Raw genomic sequence first — 22,493 nt, forward strand, 5'->3', positions numbered from 1 at the left:
GCACTTGTCCAGCATGTGTGTCCCCCAACCGAGGTCTGAGGCGTCTGTTGTGATGGTCTGGCTTGGTTGAGTGCTGTGGAAGGGCAGTCCCTTGTTTGATTGACAGGCCTGGGCCCACCATTGGAATTCTTGTTTCAGGCATGGAATTATTGGAATTTGGATTTCTAGGCTGTGCTTGTGCTGAGACCATAAATTCCTTAGGTACCACTGTAACTTTCTCATATGTAGTCTGGCATGTGGAATTAATATTATGCAGGATGCCATGTAACCGAGAGCTTGCAGGACTTTTCTTGCTGTTAGCTGGTTCTGCTTTGTTAATGCCATGAAGTAGAAAGGGAGTTGCTCCTGTTTTTCTACTGTCAGGAATGCCATTTGTTTTGTTATGTCCAACTCTGCACCCAAGAAGGTTATCCTTTGGGATGGTATCAGCCTTGACTTTTTTATACTGACTGTGTATCCCAGGGCTTGTAGTAGATGAATGACCCTTTCCAAATCTTTTGTTAATTTGTTTTTGTTGTCCGCTTGTAACAGGCAGTCGTCCAGGTAAGGGTAAATTTGAATTCCCTGAAGCCTGCAATGAGCAATTACTGATGCCAGGCATTTCGTGAATACTCTGGGCGCAGTAGATAAGCCAAAGGGCAATGCTGAGAATTGATAATGCTCTGATCCTGCAAGAAATCTGAGGTATCTTCTGCAATTTGGTCGTATGGGGACGTGCAGGTATGCCTCCTTGAGATCTAGAGTTACCAGCCAAGACTCCTTGCCCAGCATGGGAAGAAGCTGCTGTAGGGTCAGCATTCTGAATTTTGGAACAATGAGGTATGTGTTTAAAGCGGACAGGTCGAGAATAGGTCTCCATTGGTTTTCTTTTCTTGGTACCAGGAAGAGTCTGGAGTAAAATCCTTGCCCTTGTTCCATAGATGGTACCCTTTCTACAGCTCTCATCCTTAGTAAGTGAGTTATTTGTTCTAGAGCTTCTGTCTTCAGATTTGGAGGTAGGTTTGGCATTCCTCTCTTCCTTGGTAGAGTATGGAAGTGAAACCTGTAACCTTGGTCTATTGTCTGTAAAATCCATTTGTCTCCTGTGATGTAATGCCAGTTTACTGAAAATAAGGCTAGCTTCCCGCCTAAGGGTGCCTCTAGTTGTTCCCTGGTAGGCGGTGCTAGAGCCAAGTCACTGTGATTGTCCTGTGGAAGTGGTGGTGGCTGGATCTGTGGCTGTATCTCGTTGGTTGTTAGTCTGCCACTGACGTCCCCTGTAGGCACCTCTGGATTGACCCCTGCCTCTTGAGCGCCTATTCCTGCCTCTCGGAGCTCTGGCGGTGTCTGGAAAGGACCAATTCTTGGAAGGCCAGTTCCTGCTAAACCTTGGAGGCTGGACCTGCAAGAAATCCTTGACTGTCTGGACAGATTTTGCTTTGTCTTCCACCTTCTTCAGCACCTGCTGCGCAGGGGAGCCAAACAAATTGAGCTTATCCATGGGAGCATCTAGGAGCTTTGATTTAACATGGTCTGGTAAGGACTGCTCTTTTAACCATGCATGTCTTCTGATCACTGTGCCAGTCATGGCTGATCTAAAGGAAGCCTCCAGTGCATCATAGCCGCATTTTAAAGAATGATTACTGACCTGCTGAATGTTATGTACCATTTCCTGTACAGATTTTTGTCTAATGGTTCATCCGAGGACAGTTTTTAGTTAATTGGTCTAACATAAATTCCTGATACTGAATCATGTGGAATTGACAGTTCAAGGCCCTAGCTGAAAGAGTAGCAGAAGTGTAAACTTTTTACCCCATCTCTAAGGCCCCAGATTCCCTTTCAGAGGGAGGGGTTTTGTAGAAGAAGCTGCTACAGCCTTGGGTCCCTGGGAGATAGTTTTGGGATCTGCAAAGGGCCTTATACAAATGATAATGTGTGTCCGAACCCTGTAGTACCTATCGGGCTTAGCAGGGGCCGGAGGAAGAGAATCAGGAGCAGTACAAGCATCATTAAAAGCATCATCCACAACAGTAAGTACTGGAGGAATGGCTAAAGGCCTATGCTGTGGCAAATGCAAAAGGTTCTAAGCCTTTTCCTAGAGTCTGAAAAATCCTGGCCCTGCCATTGAAATTGTTCCCTCATAGCATGCAAGGTTTCCCCAAAAGAAAATTCCTCAGGCGGAGAGGCAGAAGGAATGGAGTCTTCTGCATCAGAGTCCTCATAAGGAGAAAAGGGGCCTTCTGGTGGGTTTGAATTATCTGATTCATCAGAGGAGCCATCTGAAGAAACTGGCTCAGGGGGCTCTACTCTAATCCTCTTCTCTGGAGGTGGGTGAGAGGCCCTGTCTGGATGTGATTGGGATCCCCAGATCAAAGAAATGAGATCCTCTGCTAGACTAAGCATTTGTGAACTAGAGCTAGGCCTGTGAGAGGGGGTCTTAGCAGGCACAGTTTTGGTAGTTTTAGCTGCTTTAGCCCTGGCAAAGGCCTTAATCGACATGGATGCAGGAGGCCTAGCAGCTCCACGTGCAGGGGTAGAAATATCCAAAGGGATAGTATCATCCTGTGAACCTGCAAGAGCAGGTGTGATTTCAGTAGCAGATTCAGCCTGGCTGGATGAGGCCTCGGTAAGTGGCAAGCTTTCGGCCGAAGGAAGAACCGTGGACTCTGTTTCAGCCGAAACCGAGACACTCGCGGTTGGCTTAACCGCGGTTTCGGCCGAAACCGCGGACCGCGAGTGTTGGTCCTTTTCCTTGCGTTTTTTAGAAATTTGCGTAGTCGGAGTATCCGATGGCATAATGTAAGCGAAATCGGGCGAAAAACTCTTCAGCAAATTCCGACCGACGTCTAAGTGTCCGTCGGTTGAAAGAAGCACAGGCTAGACAAGCTGCTACGTCGTGGTCTGGGCCTAAGCAAGGTAAGCAGTAAGAGTGGAAATCTTTATGAGGTATTTGTTTCCCACAAGTTAAACAGTTATTCACTTTTTCTGACATCGGCTGAGGCAAGAAAGAGTCCCTAACGGGGTACTTAGCTTTTTAGAAGTCTTCGGTAATTGTAGAAGTAATCTCTGGTTCTGACCGACCGGCACTTGCGAACAGCTTCTGCTTCGGGCGCCACGCGGCAAGAAAGACTGAGGAAAATGGCGTCGGCTGATGCCTTTATACCCGAAGAACTGCCGCTATGACGTCGGGTGAAGTGCGACACCAGCCGAGGCCAGACCCAGACTTTGGAATCCGGCCGACCGAAGGGCTGCCTGACGACAGGACAACCCATTTGTAAGGACTGCAGATGCATCCTTGAAGGACATCTTCAGTTTCCACTTTTAACTTCTACTTTCCTAATCTTCTGTTCTACGTTCCCACTGTGATCTTATTTTTTGTATTGTGAAGTTTGCCACATCTGGATGCTTTTGCCTGTATTTCTCTTGGAATATATTTGGGGCTGCTTTTATAGTGCTGATTAATTTGGTTTTCTCCTTGCATAAATATTGTACCATATCTGATCTCTCTTTCTTTTCTACATCCATATTCCTTTTTTATACCATTCAAAAATCTTGAAATTTTGTTTATACTTTTGTACTTCCTCAGTTGTTTCTTTTTCCAAATGGCCCAAAGTTTCTTGGTCTATATAATGTTTTCCGCAAATCTGGTGTATTAATGAACACACATTTGAATTTAAATCTTTTGACAGCTTTTCTTGTGTCGGTGAAAACTACTAGAACTGTTGAAACATTTACCACATTTAGGACACTTATAAGGTTTCTTCCCTAGATGAGTATTCTGGTGGTCTTTTAGTTTTTCTTTTTTTGTAAAACATTTCTCACATTCAGCACATTTATATGGTTTAATCCCTGCATGAGAGTACTGGTGGCATATTAAACTTCTGTTTCGACTAAAACACTTATCACATTCAACACATCTATATGCTTTTTCTTTTTTCTTAACTTCTGTAATTGTTCTTGTGTGAATTGCAAGATGTGATTTAAGGTTGCTAGGATATGTGAAGGACCTGCTGCATTCAGCACATTTGTATGGTTTATTTCCAGTGTGAGTATTCTGGTGGTATTTTAGTTGCTTCTTTTGTGTAAAACTCTTATCACATTCAGTACATTTAAATGGTCTAATCCCTGCATGAGAGTACTGATGGCATTTTAGGCTTGACTTTTGTGTAAAACACTTGCCACATTCAGCACATTTAAATGGTTTAAGACCAGTGTGGGAGCGCTGATGGTGGATTAGTTCTACCTTTTGTCTAAAACACTTCTCACATTCAGAACATTTAAATGGTCTAATATCTGTGTGTGAGTACTGATGGCGTGTCAGGTCTCTTTCTATTGTAAAACACTTACCACATTCAGCGCATTTATATGGTTTAATCCCTGTGTGAGTTTCAAGATGTTCACGAAGATACCGGTGAAAATTGTAGGACTTACTGCAGTAAGCACATTTATATGGTCTAATCCTATTGTGACAAACAAGATGCAAACGAAGGTGGTTGGGATCTGTGAAGGACTTACTGCACTCAGCACATTTATATAGTCTCTCTCCTGTGTGACTTGCAAAATGTATTTGAAAATTAAAGAGATATCTGAAGGACTTATTGCATTCAGCACATTTAAATGATTTCTTTTCATTTAGTTTCTCCAACTCTTTTGGGTTTCTAATGCCATGATTGGAATGGATCCCATTCTTTTCTGTGTGAAGGGCTTGATGGCTTTTGAGACTTTTGGCACAAACAAATGACTTGTTGCATTCAGTACATTTATATAGTTTCTTCTCTTTGTGAAATATCTGACCTGTGTCACATTCAGAAGTCTCGTTGCAGTTATTTCCTGAGTAAAGGTATGATACAGGAGACCGATGAAACTTGTTGTATACTGTTTCAGCCTGAGTACACTGCTGCAGGTTCTCTGTCTGAAGTAATTGGGGTGTTCCCTTGTCACATTCAGGGTTTCTGTTACAGTGTCCCAACTGAAACTGTGGTACAGGAGTGAGATGAAACTGGTCACCGACCTTCACAGGCTGATCACACACTTGCAGTCTCTCTGTTGGGTAATGTAACTGGGGTCTCTCAAGTGATGACTGCTGCCTACAGCTCACACTGCACTCTGAGCTTCCAGTACCTAAAAACAGATTATTATTATTATTATTATTATTATTATTATTATTATTATTACTATTACAACACAGAATTCAAGATCTCAGATATTTTCATGGAGCATCAAGCAGTTAGTGTTTAGCCATTTACAATGTTTTATATTTCCTTTCTGTTCAGTAACAATATTTTTCTGTTCTTAACACCATTGGTAAAATAAGTTTGAGCAGTTCTGACCTATAACTTATCAGAATTTGATCTCTGTGAGAAGGTGGCTTAGTTTACTTCAGTTAACTATATATTCTCCTGATTTAGTCTAAAATGCATGCTACAGTGCTGCAATCCTCCCTTGTGATCCTCTTTTTACCTTCCTTCACCCCTCACTCTTCTTAGCGCCTACTCCAGTTTCTTGCAGATGGAGATGTTGGTACGGTTCTGTTTTTCTGCTAAATGGTTACCTTTTACTGCTTTCTGTGGTGAAGGTAAACAAAGTTAATAGTGTGCATTTATGTTTTCCACTTTGTGATTGAGTGAACTACTGAAGAAATTATTCTTTTTCAAATTACTGGTTTCTATAAAGGACCATTAGATCACACAATCTCACAGCTTGAAATATGAAAATATTCTTTTTTTTTCTAGTACTGCACCATAAGAGCTTTTCTTTTTTTTTGAACAAGGTTCACCACAGTTTAACATGCAATGAGTTCACGTATACAGTAAAAAGTTCACATACCTTAATATCTTCCAATACCAACCAAAACTCCCACTACTCTATTGCAAACCTTCTTGACCAGTATTTTCTTTGTCTCATTCCTAGGTTTGCCATTTATTTGTATGCCCTTTACTTCCTCCCTCCTTTAAATCTTATGTTCACTCAGTTCCTTTACAATGTTCAGTACATCCTCTAAAGTGCGCAGTAGTGCAGCGGTAGCATTGCTGCCTCACAACAAGAGGTTCCCTGGTTCAAGTCTCAGCTGGAGTGCCTTCTGTGCGGAGTCTGACTGTCCTCCCTGCATTCGTGTGGGTTTTCTCCAGGTACTCTGGTTCTCCCCATGTTACAAAGACATGTGTCTGGACTGTTTCTCCCCCGGCCTCCACCTTACATTGGCTTTGTTCCAAGTTGGACTTTCCCGGTAACAAATGTTAAATAAATAAAGTTGGTTTAGTCTTGGAGTCCCATTTTCCTATTATTTTTTGTCTGTCAATAGCATTACACTTAAGGCCTGACTATGTACTGGAATTCCTAACCCTAAACTACAACTCAAAATGAACATCTCCATAGTTACAACAATTTGTTCTCTCAACACTTGCATGAAAGCATTGAGAAAAGTCTTTAAAATCAATTAGCGCCGTACATTCCCAAAATACAGGTTCCCAGTTTAGTCTTTATTTCTCTTAACATGTCCAGCACCTACTCCCCACTTTGGGAATATCATCTGAAAACTACTTAGAGAGTCTTACAATACCTCTGCAAACCTTTCCATGCAAGGACCCTGAATTATATGGACTTTGTCGCAAACTTAGGTGCCCTACAAATCTCTTCCCACTCTTCTTTCATGAATCTCCTGTGTATTCTTTTTTTACAATTCCTTCTAAACTCTGACAGATTCTTAAAATTAGGTACAATCTTATATTTCTTGCATGCTACCTCGTTTTTGATGACATCAACTGTTTTGCCAGGGATAGTCTTTCACTTAATTTCACTCTTATATTTTCTTTATCAAAAGTTTGCTATCTATCAGTGACATGGGAGGCAACCAGTATACTGCAAGTCGCAAACTTCCTTAAACTCCGCTGGTTATTACTTTTTTTCTCATAACGTATCTTATCACTAACTACCTTGGTTCCTTACTTAATTTGTTCCAGTTTGCCTGTTTCCCTTAAACAAATCCACACTATTCCATAACTGCACATCTTGGTAGCATTTTTGTCATTCTCTTAGCTAATACAGACAAACAATCCGTACATATTAATTAGAAATTGATTTATATGACTTGGTTGCCTTTCCCCCTTTCTGAACTATTGCCACCACAGATTTCCTTTAAGAAATCATACCACTTTTTCTCCCTTTCAAGGCATTTTTAACCAACGGCTTCCAACTTCTTTATCCAGTTCTTCTCTCCCCAGTTTATAACTTCTATAGGAATGCCATCTGCTCCCTAAGATTTCCCAGTGGATAGACTACACATTGCAGCAGATGTTCTCCATCCTGTTCTAAAAGATTTCAATTTATATTCTGTGGTAATTTAACTTTTGCCAGCCCTTCCAGATAATTCTTATTCCCTTTCTCACATATTTTCCTTATGTTTCATTTCTATTACATTACTGATATTAATTTTCCGTTTCTTCTAAATACTAGCTATTCCTTCAGGTGCAGTTTCTATCTATCATAGCAGCTATGGAATTTTAAGTGTTATGCAGTTTTTATTTATTTATTTTATTTATTTATTTATTTATTTATTTCAGTTTGATTACCGGGGAAGTCCACTGGGCCAAGAAGAACCCATTTTCAGTGGAGACCCGGGGAGAAAAGCTCCAAAGGCAGTACAACCAATACAATGTATGAGAAGAATACAAAAGAAAGTCCACACAGCAAGAAAACATAGTAAGACACTGCAAATGCAAATTTACAATAGAATGTACACACAGTAAGAACATTGTAAATGCAAATTTACAATAGAATGTACACACAACAAGAATTCAAAGAAGAACACAACAAATGCTAAAGAAAAGACAACAGCAAAAGATAAAAATAACAGAAATTTTTTTTTTTATATATAGATTTGCTAACTTTTCAATATTTTCATCCATACAGTGAAGTTAGAGCCTGCTAAATCATAGCTAGAATTAGAGTGCATAAAGGTGCAGGAGTATAGGGGCTTAGTCAACACGAACCTTGGGATTATATAGGGTGAAAACAAGAACATTTCCATTTTAAGGATAGGTGTAAGAAAAGTTGGGTTTTAAAGCAGTCTGAGTTAGGTATGGTTTTAAGAGAAGGAGGGAGAGAGTTCCATTTCCTACCTAGAGAGAAGGATAGTAGTTGTTGGCCAGCGGAATGTTTAGGTCTAGGGATGGAGATTAGATTTTGGTGTTCAGATCTTAAAGATCGGTTGGGGATGTAAGGGGGAAGGATGTTGGATAGAGCAGGGCATTTTTTTTCTGGGTAGAATAGTGGTTGTTGGTTGGAGATAGTCAAGGTGGTTTGGGAGTTCTAGCCAGTTTAAAGATTGAAGGGAGAGGCAGTGGTGGGTTGAGTTTTTGGATTTAGTGGCGAATTTAGAGATTTTATTACAGCAAGCTTCAAGTTTAGAAGAGAGGGAGGCAGATAGATTAGAGGGAAGGAGGAAGCAAGTAGCTAAGGTTTGCCTAGAGGATTTTGAAAGAAATAAATTATTCCTGTAGAGCATGCCTAGTTTTTGGTGCTTTTTTTAATGTTTTGTTGAATGTCGAGGTCGAATTTAAGGCGTTCGTCAATGGTTATGCCAAGGAGTTTAGCGTAGGGGACCATTTCTATAGGGGTGTTAGTTTGGCTGAGGATGTTGAAAGTGTTTTTGTCCAAGGAAGAAGCCTTGGAAGGGAGAAAAAATAGTATTTTGGATTTACTGGAGTTGAGGGAGAGATGGTTTTGGTGCATCCAGTTTTCTGTAGTGGAAAAAGCTGTTTGAGTTTTAGAGAGAAGTTCAGAAAAGTTGGGGGCGGCACAGACTAAGGTAGAGTCATCAGCGTATTGGATGACTGCAGTGTCAGGGAGAGCAGTGTGAAGGTTGTTTATGAAGATGTTGAAAAGTATGGGACCGAGAATGGATCCCTGAGGAACGCCGGTAGGAGTAGATAAGAAGGAGGAGGTAGAGTTGTTCCATCTGACAGCCTGAGATCTGTCAGAGAGTTCTTAAATTCTTATCTTTTCAAGTAGGAAAAGAAAGTGCCAGAGTCTCTCCTCTACTTTATCACCCTGTAACTATCCATTTGTATCCTAATTCTGAGAAATGCATGTTCAGATGCATTTACTGGACGAGTGTCAATACTTTCTGTCAAATTAACATGCTGCTGTGGACATACTGCATCAATCTAATCTGTACCAGCCTGTCACTGTGTCATCGGGAATAATATGCAAATTCTATTTGACTTCCTGCTACTGACATATCTTCCAAATCAAATATTTTTATATATTTTCCTTTAAAATCTACCCTTGCTTGTTATAACCTCAGATTCAGGTCACCACCCATAACTTTCATACAATGTTAAAAATGTATTATTTGGTTGAAAATCCTTTTCCGCTACATCTTAGGAATAATAAAAATGCATTTTAAAATAAACAATACTCCTTATTAATAACCAGTCACTGCCACAAATCTAATATTACAATAATTCCGCTTTTTTTCTACTGTGGCCCTTCTCCCTACCAATATAATTACTCCACGTTTCCATTGTCCCCAATATTTGGATGTGTAACCATCTGGAAACCCTTGCCTCATCAAGATTTCATGTCTATTCCTGTCCCACGGCAGTAACTTGACTCCTTAGCTAACTATTTCCAGTTACTTCCAGCTTATCGGTCTCACTCACAGAAAGCAACACTGATCCATGCCTATCAATTTTGGTAGGAATTCTGTCATTATATTAGCTAATATATAAAAAAAATCACGATTTAAAGTAAAAATTGCTTTATATGATCCTAGGAAGTCTTTTTCCTCTTTCAGTACTATTGCTACTACTGCTTTTCTTTAAGGATTCTGGTACTTCTCTTCCTTTCAAGACAATGTCCTCCAAATTCTTCATCCATTTCTTCCCTTACTAGTCCATAACCTCCATAGGAGCGCCATCTATTCTCAATAATTTCCCTGATGATTGATTACACATTGCAATTTTCATTTTTCTTTTTTTCCCTCAAAATTTTTTTTTATTTTCAATTAAAATAACATTTACATAATATTTTTAAATATCATTTTAAACAACTATATACAATATTTACAAGAGCCTGACTTTCAGTTACATACACTGTATGTTATTAAATATAGAATTAACTTTTCTGTCTGTTTTGACCATCAACAAATGGGGCTCTTCTCTGTCTTTCACAAATATCTCCACTTGTACTATATCCTGACAACCTCATTCCACAACTTTATATACATGTACATAACATTTCTGAAGCGTTTTAATTATCTACTCAGGATCTTTAGCTATTATTTTCGTCAAAGCGGCCTTGAGTTGTGTTACCAGTCTTGATTTCCTTTTCCCTTACTAACCGCCTTAATTTCTACACTCTCCTTAATTGCAATTTGTCTAAACTCATGTTATCTAAATGTTCATGTACTGGACTCTTCAGACTTCGATTTGAACTGGTCACACTTTAATAATTCTTACATTCTTAATGATGGCATCTTTATTTTACTCTGCAGTAATAATTATGTTATTGGTCTAGTTTCCCAATAGCACATTACTGGCATTAATGACTGAGTTATTAGTACTGCACTAATTACTTTGTTATTTTGTGACATATATAATGAATTTCCAAACTTTTCATGTAGTATATGTTAACCTTTTTGACTTTAACAGATAACTACTGAGTCTACAGCTTCTCTAAATCATTAATAGGTTCACAGGTAAGTAATAGGCTAGCTGCCCTTTGTGGAGCATTTTAAGGCCATCCAATTTCTCTTTTTGTACTCAAAATAAACTATCCCATTTGGTTATAGATTGGTCTTACCCATCCCCTGGTTGAAAATTATATATTAGCCCTATAGAGAATAACTGTGCTTATATCATAGATAAATTGCATGGGATAAAGCATTTAGGTGCTGCCACTGTCCATCAGTAGTACAGGAGGCAGTCTTGGGGTAAATTTTTTCTTTCCCAACCATACATCGAAGTTGCACTTGAAAATGTGCAGGAATGAACTTTGTTTTATGTGGATGGGGAGTCTGTTCCACAGCAGTGGTATCCTCTGAGAAATATACCTGTCCCTCCAAACTGTTCTTTTGATGTTGCAGAAGAGGTTTATTTCCCTAGACACAGTATTTGTGATGCCATTTAACTTGATGGGCAGTATAGCTATCAGTAATGGGTCAGAGGATTCCTTGTATGCCACACACAGGTCACCTCTTAACAGTCTGCAGGATAAAGATTATTGATTTAAAAGGCGTCAGTGTCAAAATTACCAATTGGAAGCCTATATTACTCTAAATGTTGTGCCCAGGAGCCTTCATGTACTAAATATGCCCATGTATGGGGAAATTTACCCCCATCTCCTAGCCCAGTGGCAAAAAATAAATTTAGAAACTAGTAGAGTGTATATTAAACTGCTCATTCATTTCTTTCAACCATTAGAATTGGAGATATGTGACAAGACTGAACAGCAACAGCGTGAGTTGTTCAATTTAGTAGGGGAGGAGTCTGCTGATCTTTATCTGAATGAACTTATAGAGAGGGTTATGGGTTATGAGAAAAAGTTGCTACAACAAAAGAAAAATAAATTGGCACGGGATGTGCATGATTTCTCTAACCAACATATTCACTTGGCCCAGAGCTCGCGAAAGGTAAGAAAGACCTGAATGGAAACTGCAAATTCAGCCATATAACCAGACTCCAGATGCACCTACAACCAATCAGCCAGCACTAGGGAATCCTCTCTCACCTGAGCCCATTACTTCTACTTATTTCATGCCATTGGTGGATCCTTCTCTTCAAGTTGCTTCTGATTCATCTGCGTACCGTCTGTTGCAGGGCCAGTAGTATGATGTGAGATCCTCACAACCCAGAAGGAACAGGTTTTTCCCATCCTACTGCAACCATTTTGCAACCCGAGAAGATCGCTCGACCAGGAGTTACAATGGGGAGGATAGAAATGAAAGGAACCACAGGTCAGCAACCAAATCCGAACTCTGAAGAAGATGTGGGGTCTCAAACTCGAGGTTTAGTTTGGAATATCTCAAGGTATGTGCTTAAACAAGCTGAGTACTCACTCCTGACAAAAGGCTTAGGTTTTACTCCATCTGCTAGAACAGACATTAGTGATTTATTGACTGAAATACACTTGTTTACTCATAATGTTATACTTAAACTGTTGTATGGCAGTAGTGATTGTACAGAAAGGCCGCATTTCAGAAAGACTAGTGTCTTTGTGCCTTCTTTGCCGCATAATGTGGAAGTTTTTCTGCAAGCATGCGAAAATGACATTTATAATAGTTTTATGTATGGAAACTGCAATAATTTAAATAGGAATCTGTCCACAGCAGAACAACAAGTGCTACATGACTTACAAAATAACACTGATATTGTTATTCGTCCCTCTGATAAGGGTGTACATTTAGTTGTTAGATGCCAGATTTTGTTATGAAGGAATGTGCAATATGTTAGCAGATCCACTAGTTTATCGCATTGTTCAACCTGAAATTGGTGTGAAGAGACACATTTTTATTACCATGCATGAAAGTATGTGTATGAATCTTATTACCAGAGAGTTGTTTAAATTTTCCAGAGTCAAGGCACCTTTGATTCCACAATTGCACGGCCCCTGAAGATACATAAAAATCCTACTAATCCCACTTTTAGACCAATAGTGGCAGGAGTGGGTTGACTGAGTCCATCTCTGTATATTTAGATGGCCAACTCAAAGAGGTTTTGAATGACTATCCTATGGTGATAAAAGACACTGAACATTTTTTACTTGATCTGTACAGTGCTATGATGGGACCCTCAGGCTGACATACTAGTAACATTTGATGTGGTGTCCTTTTTCACTTGCATTCCTAACCAGATTGGGATTAATATGGTTAGAACTAACCTGATTAGACATGGTAAATGTTGTGTGTGTGTCTTTCGGCTTTTCCCGGTTAGGGGTCGCCATAGCGGAACTCCGGTCCGCTAATGATTGGTAGTTGATTTTTACGTGCCGAGTTACCAGCCCTGATGCACAACCTTCAACGAAGGTATGCCCATTCATGCATGTCTCCACGCAGAAGACGCTCCAGCTGAGAATCGAACTGGACAGCGTCTTACTGTGAGGCGACAACGCTACCGCAGCACCACCACTGCGGAGACATTAGACATGGTAAATACTCAACAGAAAAAATAGATTTTCTTTGTGTGCTGCTGGAACTGGTCCTGGAATACAATACTTTTGTCTTTAAGGACACTTACTATTGGCAGACAGCAGGAGTGGCCATGAGCACTAGTTGTGCCAACTCTTATGCAAAATTAGTCATGGTGGAGTGGGAACAACAGTATATTATAGGACTGAATGATCCCCGTATCACATTCTATCGATGTTTTGTTGATGATCTATTTATTAGCTGGAAGAGAGAGAGGAACAAGTCCTTTTCGAGTTCCATCATTATTAAAATAATACCAATGAGCTTCCTTCGGTATACTATGAGTAAATCTGTGCATAGTATAGACTTTCTTGATGTTACTATATTTAAAAAGGGTGAATCTATTTCTACCAAGCTGCAAAGAAAAGATTGCTATTGTCCAGTATTCCTGCATAGACAGAGTATGCACCCCCAGCATATCTTCACTAACATAGTGAAGGTGCAAGCCATGCGGATATCCCGTCTGTCCTTTGATGAGACGGATTTTGTACATGGTTTAGAGAGGTTGAAAGCAGAATTCACAGAGAGGGGTTACAGTGAGGAAGAAATAGATTTAGCATACTCCAAAGTGACAGCAGAGAGAACTAGAAGAGTTAGACCTTACTTTTCTGATCAAGTGTGTGCTAGGGATGAGGGGTACAAGTGAACCAGCAGGTCCCCCTGATTTTATCCTATATGACTGACGTCCATAGGATTAAGGGTATAATTTGCAAGAACTGGCATACATTGTTAGTAGATGCAAAGACCTCTGAGTTAGTAGGTCCACAACCTAGATTTGTTCACAAGAATAAAACAAACTTGAAGCAATATTTGTGCTACCCTAGAGCTCCTGTTGTCTCTGATGGTGTATTGACTGGTACCAGATGATGTGGGAACTGTGCTTTCTCTGTTTACCTTGATGAATCAGGGTACTATAAACACCCGGGATCAGGCCATCTATGGAAACTGATATTTATGGCCAATTGCAATACCATGAATGTTGTTTACGTAGTGCACTGTATCATTTGTTTCAAGTGGGTAAGACTAACCATCGCCTAAGGGAGAGAATCAGGGATCACATCTATTGTACCAGAAGAGGATCAGAGTGTAGCGCTTTGGCTAAACATACATTATTAGCAGGGGAACAACGCGTTTCATTTCCAAGTACTTCATGTACAGGCTGAAAATTTTAGACTAGGGGATCTTGTTAAAAGGACTGAGAGTGTACAACTCCAACGGATCCTAAGATTAGGGGCACATAGAGGTTTGGGGCCAAATGATTCTGTCCCCCTTAGACCAGTGTTGAAATCTAGGAAAATAAGATTAGATGCAGCCGCTTAGTGTTATACACCTTTTAATACGGGGTTGTTCCATTTTCTGTTATTCAAGGTTTGGAGGGAATTTTATGCAACTTAATTGGCTGTTTTGAATTTTATTTGTGTATACAAGTTGAATTGTATTTAATTGTTTTTATGTCTGATGAAGCAATGGTGAACATTGCGAAAGCATTTACATATTTTGTAATAAACTTGTTGGTTTTATAAGAGACGTGTTTTCCTTCTGTTCCATTGAGATTGTACTTTTTGTTCATAGGATACAGAGTATAGTGACAGGGCTTTTAGGTGGTCCATGCAGGATATGTTGTTTAGGCTTTGTACTCTTTTAATAAAGTATCTCTGTGGGCATTCCAGTTGTTGCATGTGTCTGGACAGATACATGGCAAAAGGGTCATTATAATCAATGATTACTAGGAACCCACACAAGATAAAAAAAGTTCAGGTGTGGTCCCCAAATGGCATACAACTCACTTATAAAAATCCAGCATCCAAGTTGATCAAAAACAAGTTTATTCCAGTCAGACTTTACAAAAGTAACTGCAAAACAGGTTTAAAAATCACCACATGAATATATCAACTGAAGTGATTGTTAAAGTTCACATAAAGATACATCCATATTAATTTATATAAATGTAACTGTCCATAGGAAAATTATTTAAACAATGTTAAATCTCATAACGAACATGGTTAAACCAGCATTAAAGCAAGCGCTTCACATAAATGATAATAAAACAAGTTAAACCCACAGTCATAAATACATGGGGTTATAACAACCCTCCCCATGATAACTAAGGGCGGAATAACATTAAAATCTCATTCTGGCAGACATCTGCGATCAAGTTCCCCAAGATTTAAAAAGTAAATAAACAACAGAGCATCTGACATATAAGACAAAAACAGAAATTCAGATAAAAACGAAAATGTTAACAGTTAAAATACATCGAGTTGACAGCCTTAAAGGCTTCAGAATGAACCAACTCAGATACAACACAAATCCATACGGTGAACATACCCGTAACACAAAACACTTACCAAGTAAGAGAAATAAGTGTGTCAAACCAGTGTCTATAATCCATAAGGTGTACAAACCATTCCTACAACTAGTGCTTGGCATGGTATGATACAAAGCGCTTTCTGTTTCAAAATATACACCGCTAAGGTCAGGGAAAAAACCTGCAAAGCCAGTAGCGTTTGAAGATCGTCGATAGATGGCAGTATAACCTAAACATTTAAATTATAAAATATATCCATATAACATAAGGGCTATTATATTCAAAAATAATAAATTGAGCCAGACATTTTGAGATCTCACAACTCATCAAGTGCAATACAAAAGATTTATAAATGCATACCAAAAACTGTGTGTCAGAGAGAAATGTACTACAACAAGCCCCATAACTTAACAGGAGGTAGCCTAGTATCTAAACGGTTAAATATAAAAAGGACTTCAAATGTCAACATATCAAATGGACACCATTTGTAGAACACCTACTTCTATACTACAAGCTAAGGTATCTTCAACTTGTGTTAGATGAATGAGTTATAATACAGGGACATGATGGAACACCATACCTTGCAGCAGTGAATAGTCTACACTTGGACATAACTAAACATATATCCCAGGACGTCTACATGACGGGCACCTGTAAGAGATGTCAAATGAATGGATATAGATGCTGAGGAGGGAACAAATGTCCCAAGATCTTAAACATAATAATGGATGAAAAGAATGGGAAAAGGGAGGAAAGCAGGAAAGAAAGGTAATGAAAAGAAGTGGAAGGAAGAAAAAAAGGGGAAAAGAGGGAGGAAAGGAAGGGAAAGGGGGTTGAGAAGAGGTAAGAAAATGGAAAGAAAAGGGAGGGAAGGGAGGAAGGAGAAGAAGTAAAGACATAAAAGGGGAAAGTAAAACATCAATTTGTTTTTTGTGTCCTTCAAACTCTGTCCAATAATGTAAGAGGAGGTGATATAGTCAACCTCACTTTAGAGAATGAGCTTAAATGGATTAATTAGGTGCAGAGCCGATAGGGCACCTGGATTGAATGATAAGGTCCAGATTAGACCCATTTTAAAAAAGAGAAGGCCATGCAGACCGAAATAACCCACTGTTCCATTTATATTTGTTTCTTTTAGGATAGTCACATGTATTTGTTTAATTTTACTTTCCCTTTTTTTCTTTCCATTTCTTACCTCTCTCAACCCCTTCCTTCCACTTCTTTTCATTACCTTGCTTTCCTCCTTTTCCCATTCTTTTATCCATTATTATGTTTAAGATATTGGGACATTTGTTCCCTCCTCAGCATCTATATACATTCATTTGACATCTCTTACAGGTGCCCGTCATGTAGTTTAGTTATGTCCAAGTGTAGACTATTCACTGCTGCAAGGTATGGTGTTCCATCATGTCTGTATTATAACTCATTCATCTAACACAAGTTGAAGATACCTTAGCTAGAAGTAGGTGTTCTACAAATGGTGTCCATTTGATATGTTGACATTTGAAGTCCTTTTTATATTTGCTTAGATACTAGGCTACCTCCTGTTAAGTTATGGGGCTTGTTGTAGTACATTTCTCTGACACACAGTTTTTGGTATGCATTTATAAATCTTTTTGTATTGCACTTGATGAGTTGTGAGATCTCATCTATTTGAATATAATGTTTAGGTTATACTGCCATCTTCAAACGCTACTGGCTTTGCAGGTTTTTTCCTGACCTTATGTATATTTTGAAACAGAAAGCGTTTTGTATCATACCATGCCAAGCACTAGTTGTAGGAATGGTTTGTACACCTTATGGATTATAGACACTGGTTTGACACACTTATTTCTTTACTTGGTAAGTATGTTCACTGATTTGTGTAGTTGCTTATCTGAGTTGGTTCATTCTGAAGCCTTTTAAGGCTGTCAACTCGATGTATTTTAACTGTTAACATTTTCGTGTTTTAATACACAAGCATCTGAATTTCTGTTTTTGTTTATTTACTTTTAAATCTTGGGGAACAGATGTCTGCCAGAATGAGTTAGTTATCATGGGAGGGTTGTTATAACCCTATGTATTTATGACTGTGGGTTTAACTTGTTTTATTATCATTTATGGCTTTAATGCTGGTTTAACCATGTTCGTTTATGAGATTTTAACATTGTTTAAATAATTTTTGTCCTATGGACAGTTACATTTATATAAATTAATATGGATGTATCTTTATGTGAACTTTAACAATCACTTCAGTTGATATATTCATGATGCTAACTAGCATTGATTGGCAATTACTAGAGCTCCTAAGACTTTTAAACCTGTTTTGCAGTTACTTTTGTAAAGTCTGAAGAAGCCTACTGAATAAACTTGTTTTTGATCAACTTTGGATGCTGGATTTTCGTTTGGAGTTTTATAAGTGAGTTGTATGCCATTTGGGGACCACACCTGAACTTTATGACTTTTTTATAATCAATGATTAGCCTAATGAGGGCTGAGAAAAAGGGGACAATGACATCCCTAGCTCTCAGACAATCCCTTTGCTTATACGCTGTGCAATACATAAGGGATTTCTTACAACAATGAACACATTTGTCAAATGTTAGGTCACGGACCACATAAGATCCCAAATCCTAAACAAATGGGCGAATTCTTAGAGGGCATACTGTCAGTGTGGTAGCTCCTTGGGGTGGATGACTTCCCAAGGGATACAATAATACATCTTTTTTTGGCATTTAGTATCAGACCATGATTTTGATACCATTCATTTAGTACAGACGAACCTTCCTGCAAGATGGCCAAGTCAATTGGGGATTCAATGACTGCTCCTAGCTTGCAGTCCTCTGCAAACTTACTCAGCCAGATTCCTTTGGTATTGCTTTTACTTCAGAATAGCAGATGCCAAAGAGGAGAGGTCCCAGCACAGAGCCCTGGGGGACTTCACTGATGACTGGCCTCTTTGTGGGGGTAACATCCCCTATTTTAATTATCTACATCCTATTTCTGAACCAGTTGTTAATCCAGTGGTTAACACAGTGGTTTATTCCCAGTTTATGTAGTTTTCTACTATGTCTGAGTGGGAAATTGTGTCTGGGTAGGCAGTCTGTACCATTTTTTGCCTTCATCCATTGCTTTGGTGATGTTTCCAAAAAAACTCACCAGGCTGAGTAATCACGACCTGCCCTTGATGAATCTAGACTGAGTTGTGACTAGTGTTTGGAGGTTCCCTACATCCTGTTTGATTAATTCCATGATATGTCTTTCTATGGCTTTGCATGTTAAGCTGCTCAGAATTATGGGTCTGTAATTGCCTGGGTCTGTGGAGGATCCTCCCTTATGCAGGGGAATCACTGTAGCTGTTCTCAATTTGCTTTAGTACAAAACCTGTATGGATGCGGAGACTGAACAGCGTTGATATGGGTGTGACTAAAATATTAATGTTGGTTGCCATTATTTTACAATGTGATTGCTTTGTTATCCCAATAAACAATGTGTGCTTTTTATTACATTTCACAATGTTACTTTTCCTCCCACATCCCAAAGATGTGCTGTAGGTGGATTGGACACTCCAAATTGGCCCTAGGCGTGAGTGCATGCTTCTGTTTGCCTTCCATGGAAGGTTGGGCGCTGGGCTGGCAACTCAACACCGTAAAACTCCACTGCCAATCATGAGCAGACAGGTGATCCGCTGTGGCGAGATGAAAGAAGAAGAAAAAGAATGTTACTTTTAATGATCTTAACTCTGAGGTCTTTACTATTGCACCATATGAACATTTTATTAAGCATTCATTCCTGGAGAATAGACATGTAGAGGTCCAACTTTGAAAACTGTCTCCCACTTCCCTAGAGATTTGGTTTGTACACAGCTGTGTCATTTTATGATTTAAACCTTTATTTCATACACCTAAATAGTTTTCTTTTAGGCAAGCACGTTCAGCTATACCATCTTTACTGATTTTAGTGTTGAAGTTATTAGTACTGCACCAGGTGCATTTCTGTAGGCAGCTTTGGAGAACTACAACATTTTAAACAGGATATAAACTAAACTTCATGGGTTAAGAACTCTGCTCAGTTTTGGGTCTCAATGCAGCTAATACTGCCTGGACAATGAATAGATTTTAGACCTACTGGATAGCAAGGTCTCAGTTTACTTATTTACTGATTTACTAACTGATTGAGTGGCCTGGTCCATGGATCCACTTCAACCACGACCTGGGCACCAAGGCAAAGAAAGAGATTGTTAGCCATTAACAAATGAAATACAAAGGCAAAGATCTTATGAAAATAAAAGTAGCAATAATCACAACATTTGCATCCCAAACAATGGAGCAAAAAATGAGAAACACGTTATTGGTTGCTAATCAGAAAGGGAAAAAGTTGAATGAAAAAACAGACATAATGAGAACATAAACACAAAAGCAGCAGTGAGAAATATTCTATGCTTTACAGCTATTGTGTAGTAGTTGGTGTACTTTGAGATTTATCATTTAAAAAAAAAGCTAAAAGAAACATTTAGGGATGGTTCAATATTTAAGGGCCTTTGTGTATACTTAAAATGGAGTTTTGGAACGAGCAATATACATTAATATTTATGAGCTTATTCTTTCATTGGTAGGTTTGATCTTGAATGCATGTGATTGGTTATATAAAAAGGGGGTTAACTTTTAACACTATTCTGATACTGTTCATGTGGAGATGAACAAAACAGTTTTAGTTTGTACTGTTTTAAGTAAGGAAGACTGCTGTTTAACAGTCAGCGTCCATTTATTTTATTGTTATTTAAGCTAGTGTGGAGTTTCCTGGTTACTAAATTGCAAATGTACCGTGTCACATGGTGTGGGATTTAAGTAACTGCCTTACTACTGCAGCTGAGATAAACAGTAGTCAGCTTTGTAAAGTGAGTGAAAAGGTTTGATGCCAAATGATTCACTTGTGTAAACAGACTCACAGCTTGGCTTTTAATTTAGGAAAACATGGCAGTCTGAACTCTGCTCTGAGACCATTTACAGGACAAGTGGAGAATCACATTGTAGATGTTTTACTGTTTAAGTGGACCTAGTGTAGACTCACATGAAGAACTCAGTAAAATCATTAAGTTTGGTTGATGTGGGAGCTCCATTTAGTGAGCAAAAGAACACAGATCATTTCCTTCACTAATCAGCTGTGACATTTATATGTTTTTCTGCCTCAAATGCAACTTTAGTTTGCTTTGCTTTACATAGTTACACTCTCCCAATATTAAATCATTATTTAGAGTCAAACATACATTAACACAAAATAAAAAAAAACATTTTTTCATTTACATACATTATATCTTTCCTTTGCTTTATAATTAGCAGTGCAATATAACATAAATTGCTCAATTCCTGCCTTCCATTAAACCTCACTTCTCCTCCAGAAAATTATTCTGCATGTATTGTTCCTAAAATTTCCATTGGTTTCTATGTAAGTTGCTCCTTCCCTTTTTCGAAGAATATTTTTTTACAGCTGTTTTATCTCTAATGTTCAATACTTCAAAATACAATTGAATTAGACTTTGATTTCCTTTTTTCTAGTAATTGTTTTTTTTTTTTTTTTGGCAGTCAAAGGAATTAACTTAACAAGGCCTTTTTATGTCTAGGTAATTCAGATCCTGTTTCCCAGCTCAGAAGAACAATTTCGTTAGTTACAGCCATTTGCTCACATTCTGACCGAATACTCGAAGGAATTTTTAAGATCTGCCAACTCATTGCACTCCCCAAACATATGCTGCCGCTTACCTCTGTCTTCCCCATCATGCCTCCAACATTTGCTGTCAACCTAAGGAAAACTTCTTTGAAGTCTGTTTGGGGTATAAAAATACCATGCAAACATTTCCTAGAAAAAAAATCCTACACCTTCTGGACTTTGTTGAATACTTGGGAGCCATGTCTTGCCATTGTTCTCTCTTAAACTGCTTTTCCACGATTCTTATAGTTACCATGCAATATTTATACTCCTGCCTAACTATCACTTTTTTAACAGTAGCTTCTGTTCTAGACTCAGCTAATAAAGTCGTTCAGTACAAATTCTCCTAGATCTTTCTCTTTCCTTATACTCATCATTCCCTGGTAGGGAAGGCAATTTGTAGCCTGCAGTCCATGTGTTTTCCTGGCCGTCATCCCATTTCACTAACTTTCCCCCTCTGGTTATTTGCTGCTAATACCTTGGTTCCTTTGACACTTTTCCCTAGTAAACTCTACCCCCGTCTTGCCTATTTTTCTGTACCCCTACATCCAAGTCATTCCTATCAACAAAATAGCCTTTCTCCATTCTCATGTTGGCTCCTTTGTGAATGTAATAATCTGTATGGTTGTAATTTTCATTAAGGATCCATTCAAAACCCCACTCTCTCTCCTTATTTCTTGAGCTTCATCCTCTGCTTCATCATCATTATCTCTTTCCACTTTGAATTATAACCTTCAGCTTGTTTATATGATCCTTAGCTGTGTAGCATTAAAATATCCCTTCAGATCAGCTATTGCTAATTCTTTTATTTGAAGGATCCCCAAGGAGAACTATTACTCCAATAGTTCTTAGTGATCAGCTTTAGGGACATAACTTGGAGCACTGTAGCCCTCTCTGTTATACAAAGAGCCTGCAGATTTATGTTTGGGTTATTCTTCCCAGCTTTGCAGTCATTGCACCTTATTCTTACGAGTACTGTAGCTCAGAAACCACAATTCCACTGACTTTTGATATTGTAAATTTTTCTTGTCTACAAATTCATCTCTGAACTCAGTTACTCCCGTCTACAGTGTGAATGTGGTAATTGGAACTTCTCTAAAGCACCTATAGCCCCTGTGAATGCTCCCTAATGAGTATGGTTATTGACCTCACTACAGTACCTGTAGCCCCAGTGAATGCTCCCTAATGAGTATGGTCATTGGAACCTCACTACAGTACCTGTAGCCCCTGTGAATGCTCCCAAATGAGTATTATTATCGGAACCTCACTACAGTACCTTGTAGCCCCAGTGAATGTTCCCTAATGAGTATGGTTATTGGAACCTCACTACAGTAC

At 38.8% G+C, this 22,493-nt stretch overlaps 1 protein-coding gene across 1 annotated transcript in view; it reads right to left on the reverse strand.

Moving 5' to 3' along the window:
• Positions 1-3,219: 3,219 nt before the first annotated feature.
• The window catches only part of LOC122813872 (zinc finger protein 26-like), a 369,001-nt gene continuing 349,727 nt past the window's right edge, over positions 3,220-22,493 (reverse strand). The window contains exon 7 of the mRNA XM_044086412.1: positions 3,220-5,100. Coding sequence (XP_043942347.1) covers positions 3,653-5,100 — 1,448 coding nt within the window. The 3' untranslated portion in view covers positions 3,220-3,652. The remainder of the gene's footprint in view (positions 5,101-22,493) is intronic.

Source organism: Protopterus annectens, chromosome 10.part0 (assembly GCF_019279795.1).
Source record: "Protopterus annectens isolate FY-2018-M chromosome 10.part0, PAN1.0, whole genome shotgun sequence".
Taxonomy (NCBI): Eukaryota; Metazoa; Chordata; order Ceratodontiformes; family Protopteridae; genus Protopterus; species Protopterus annectens.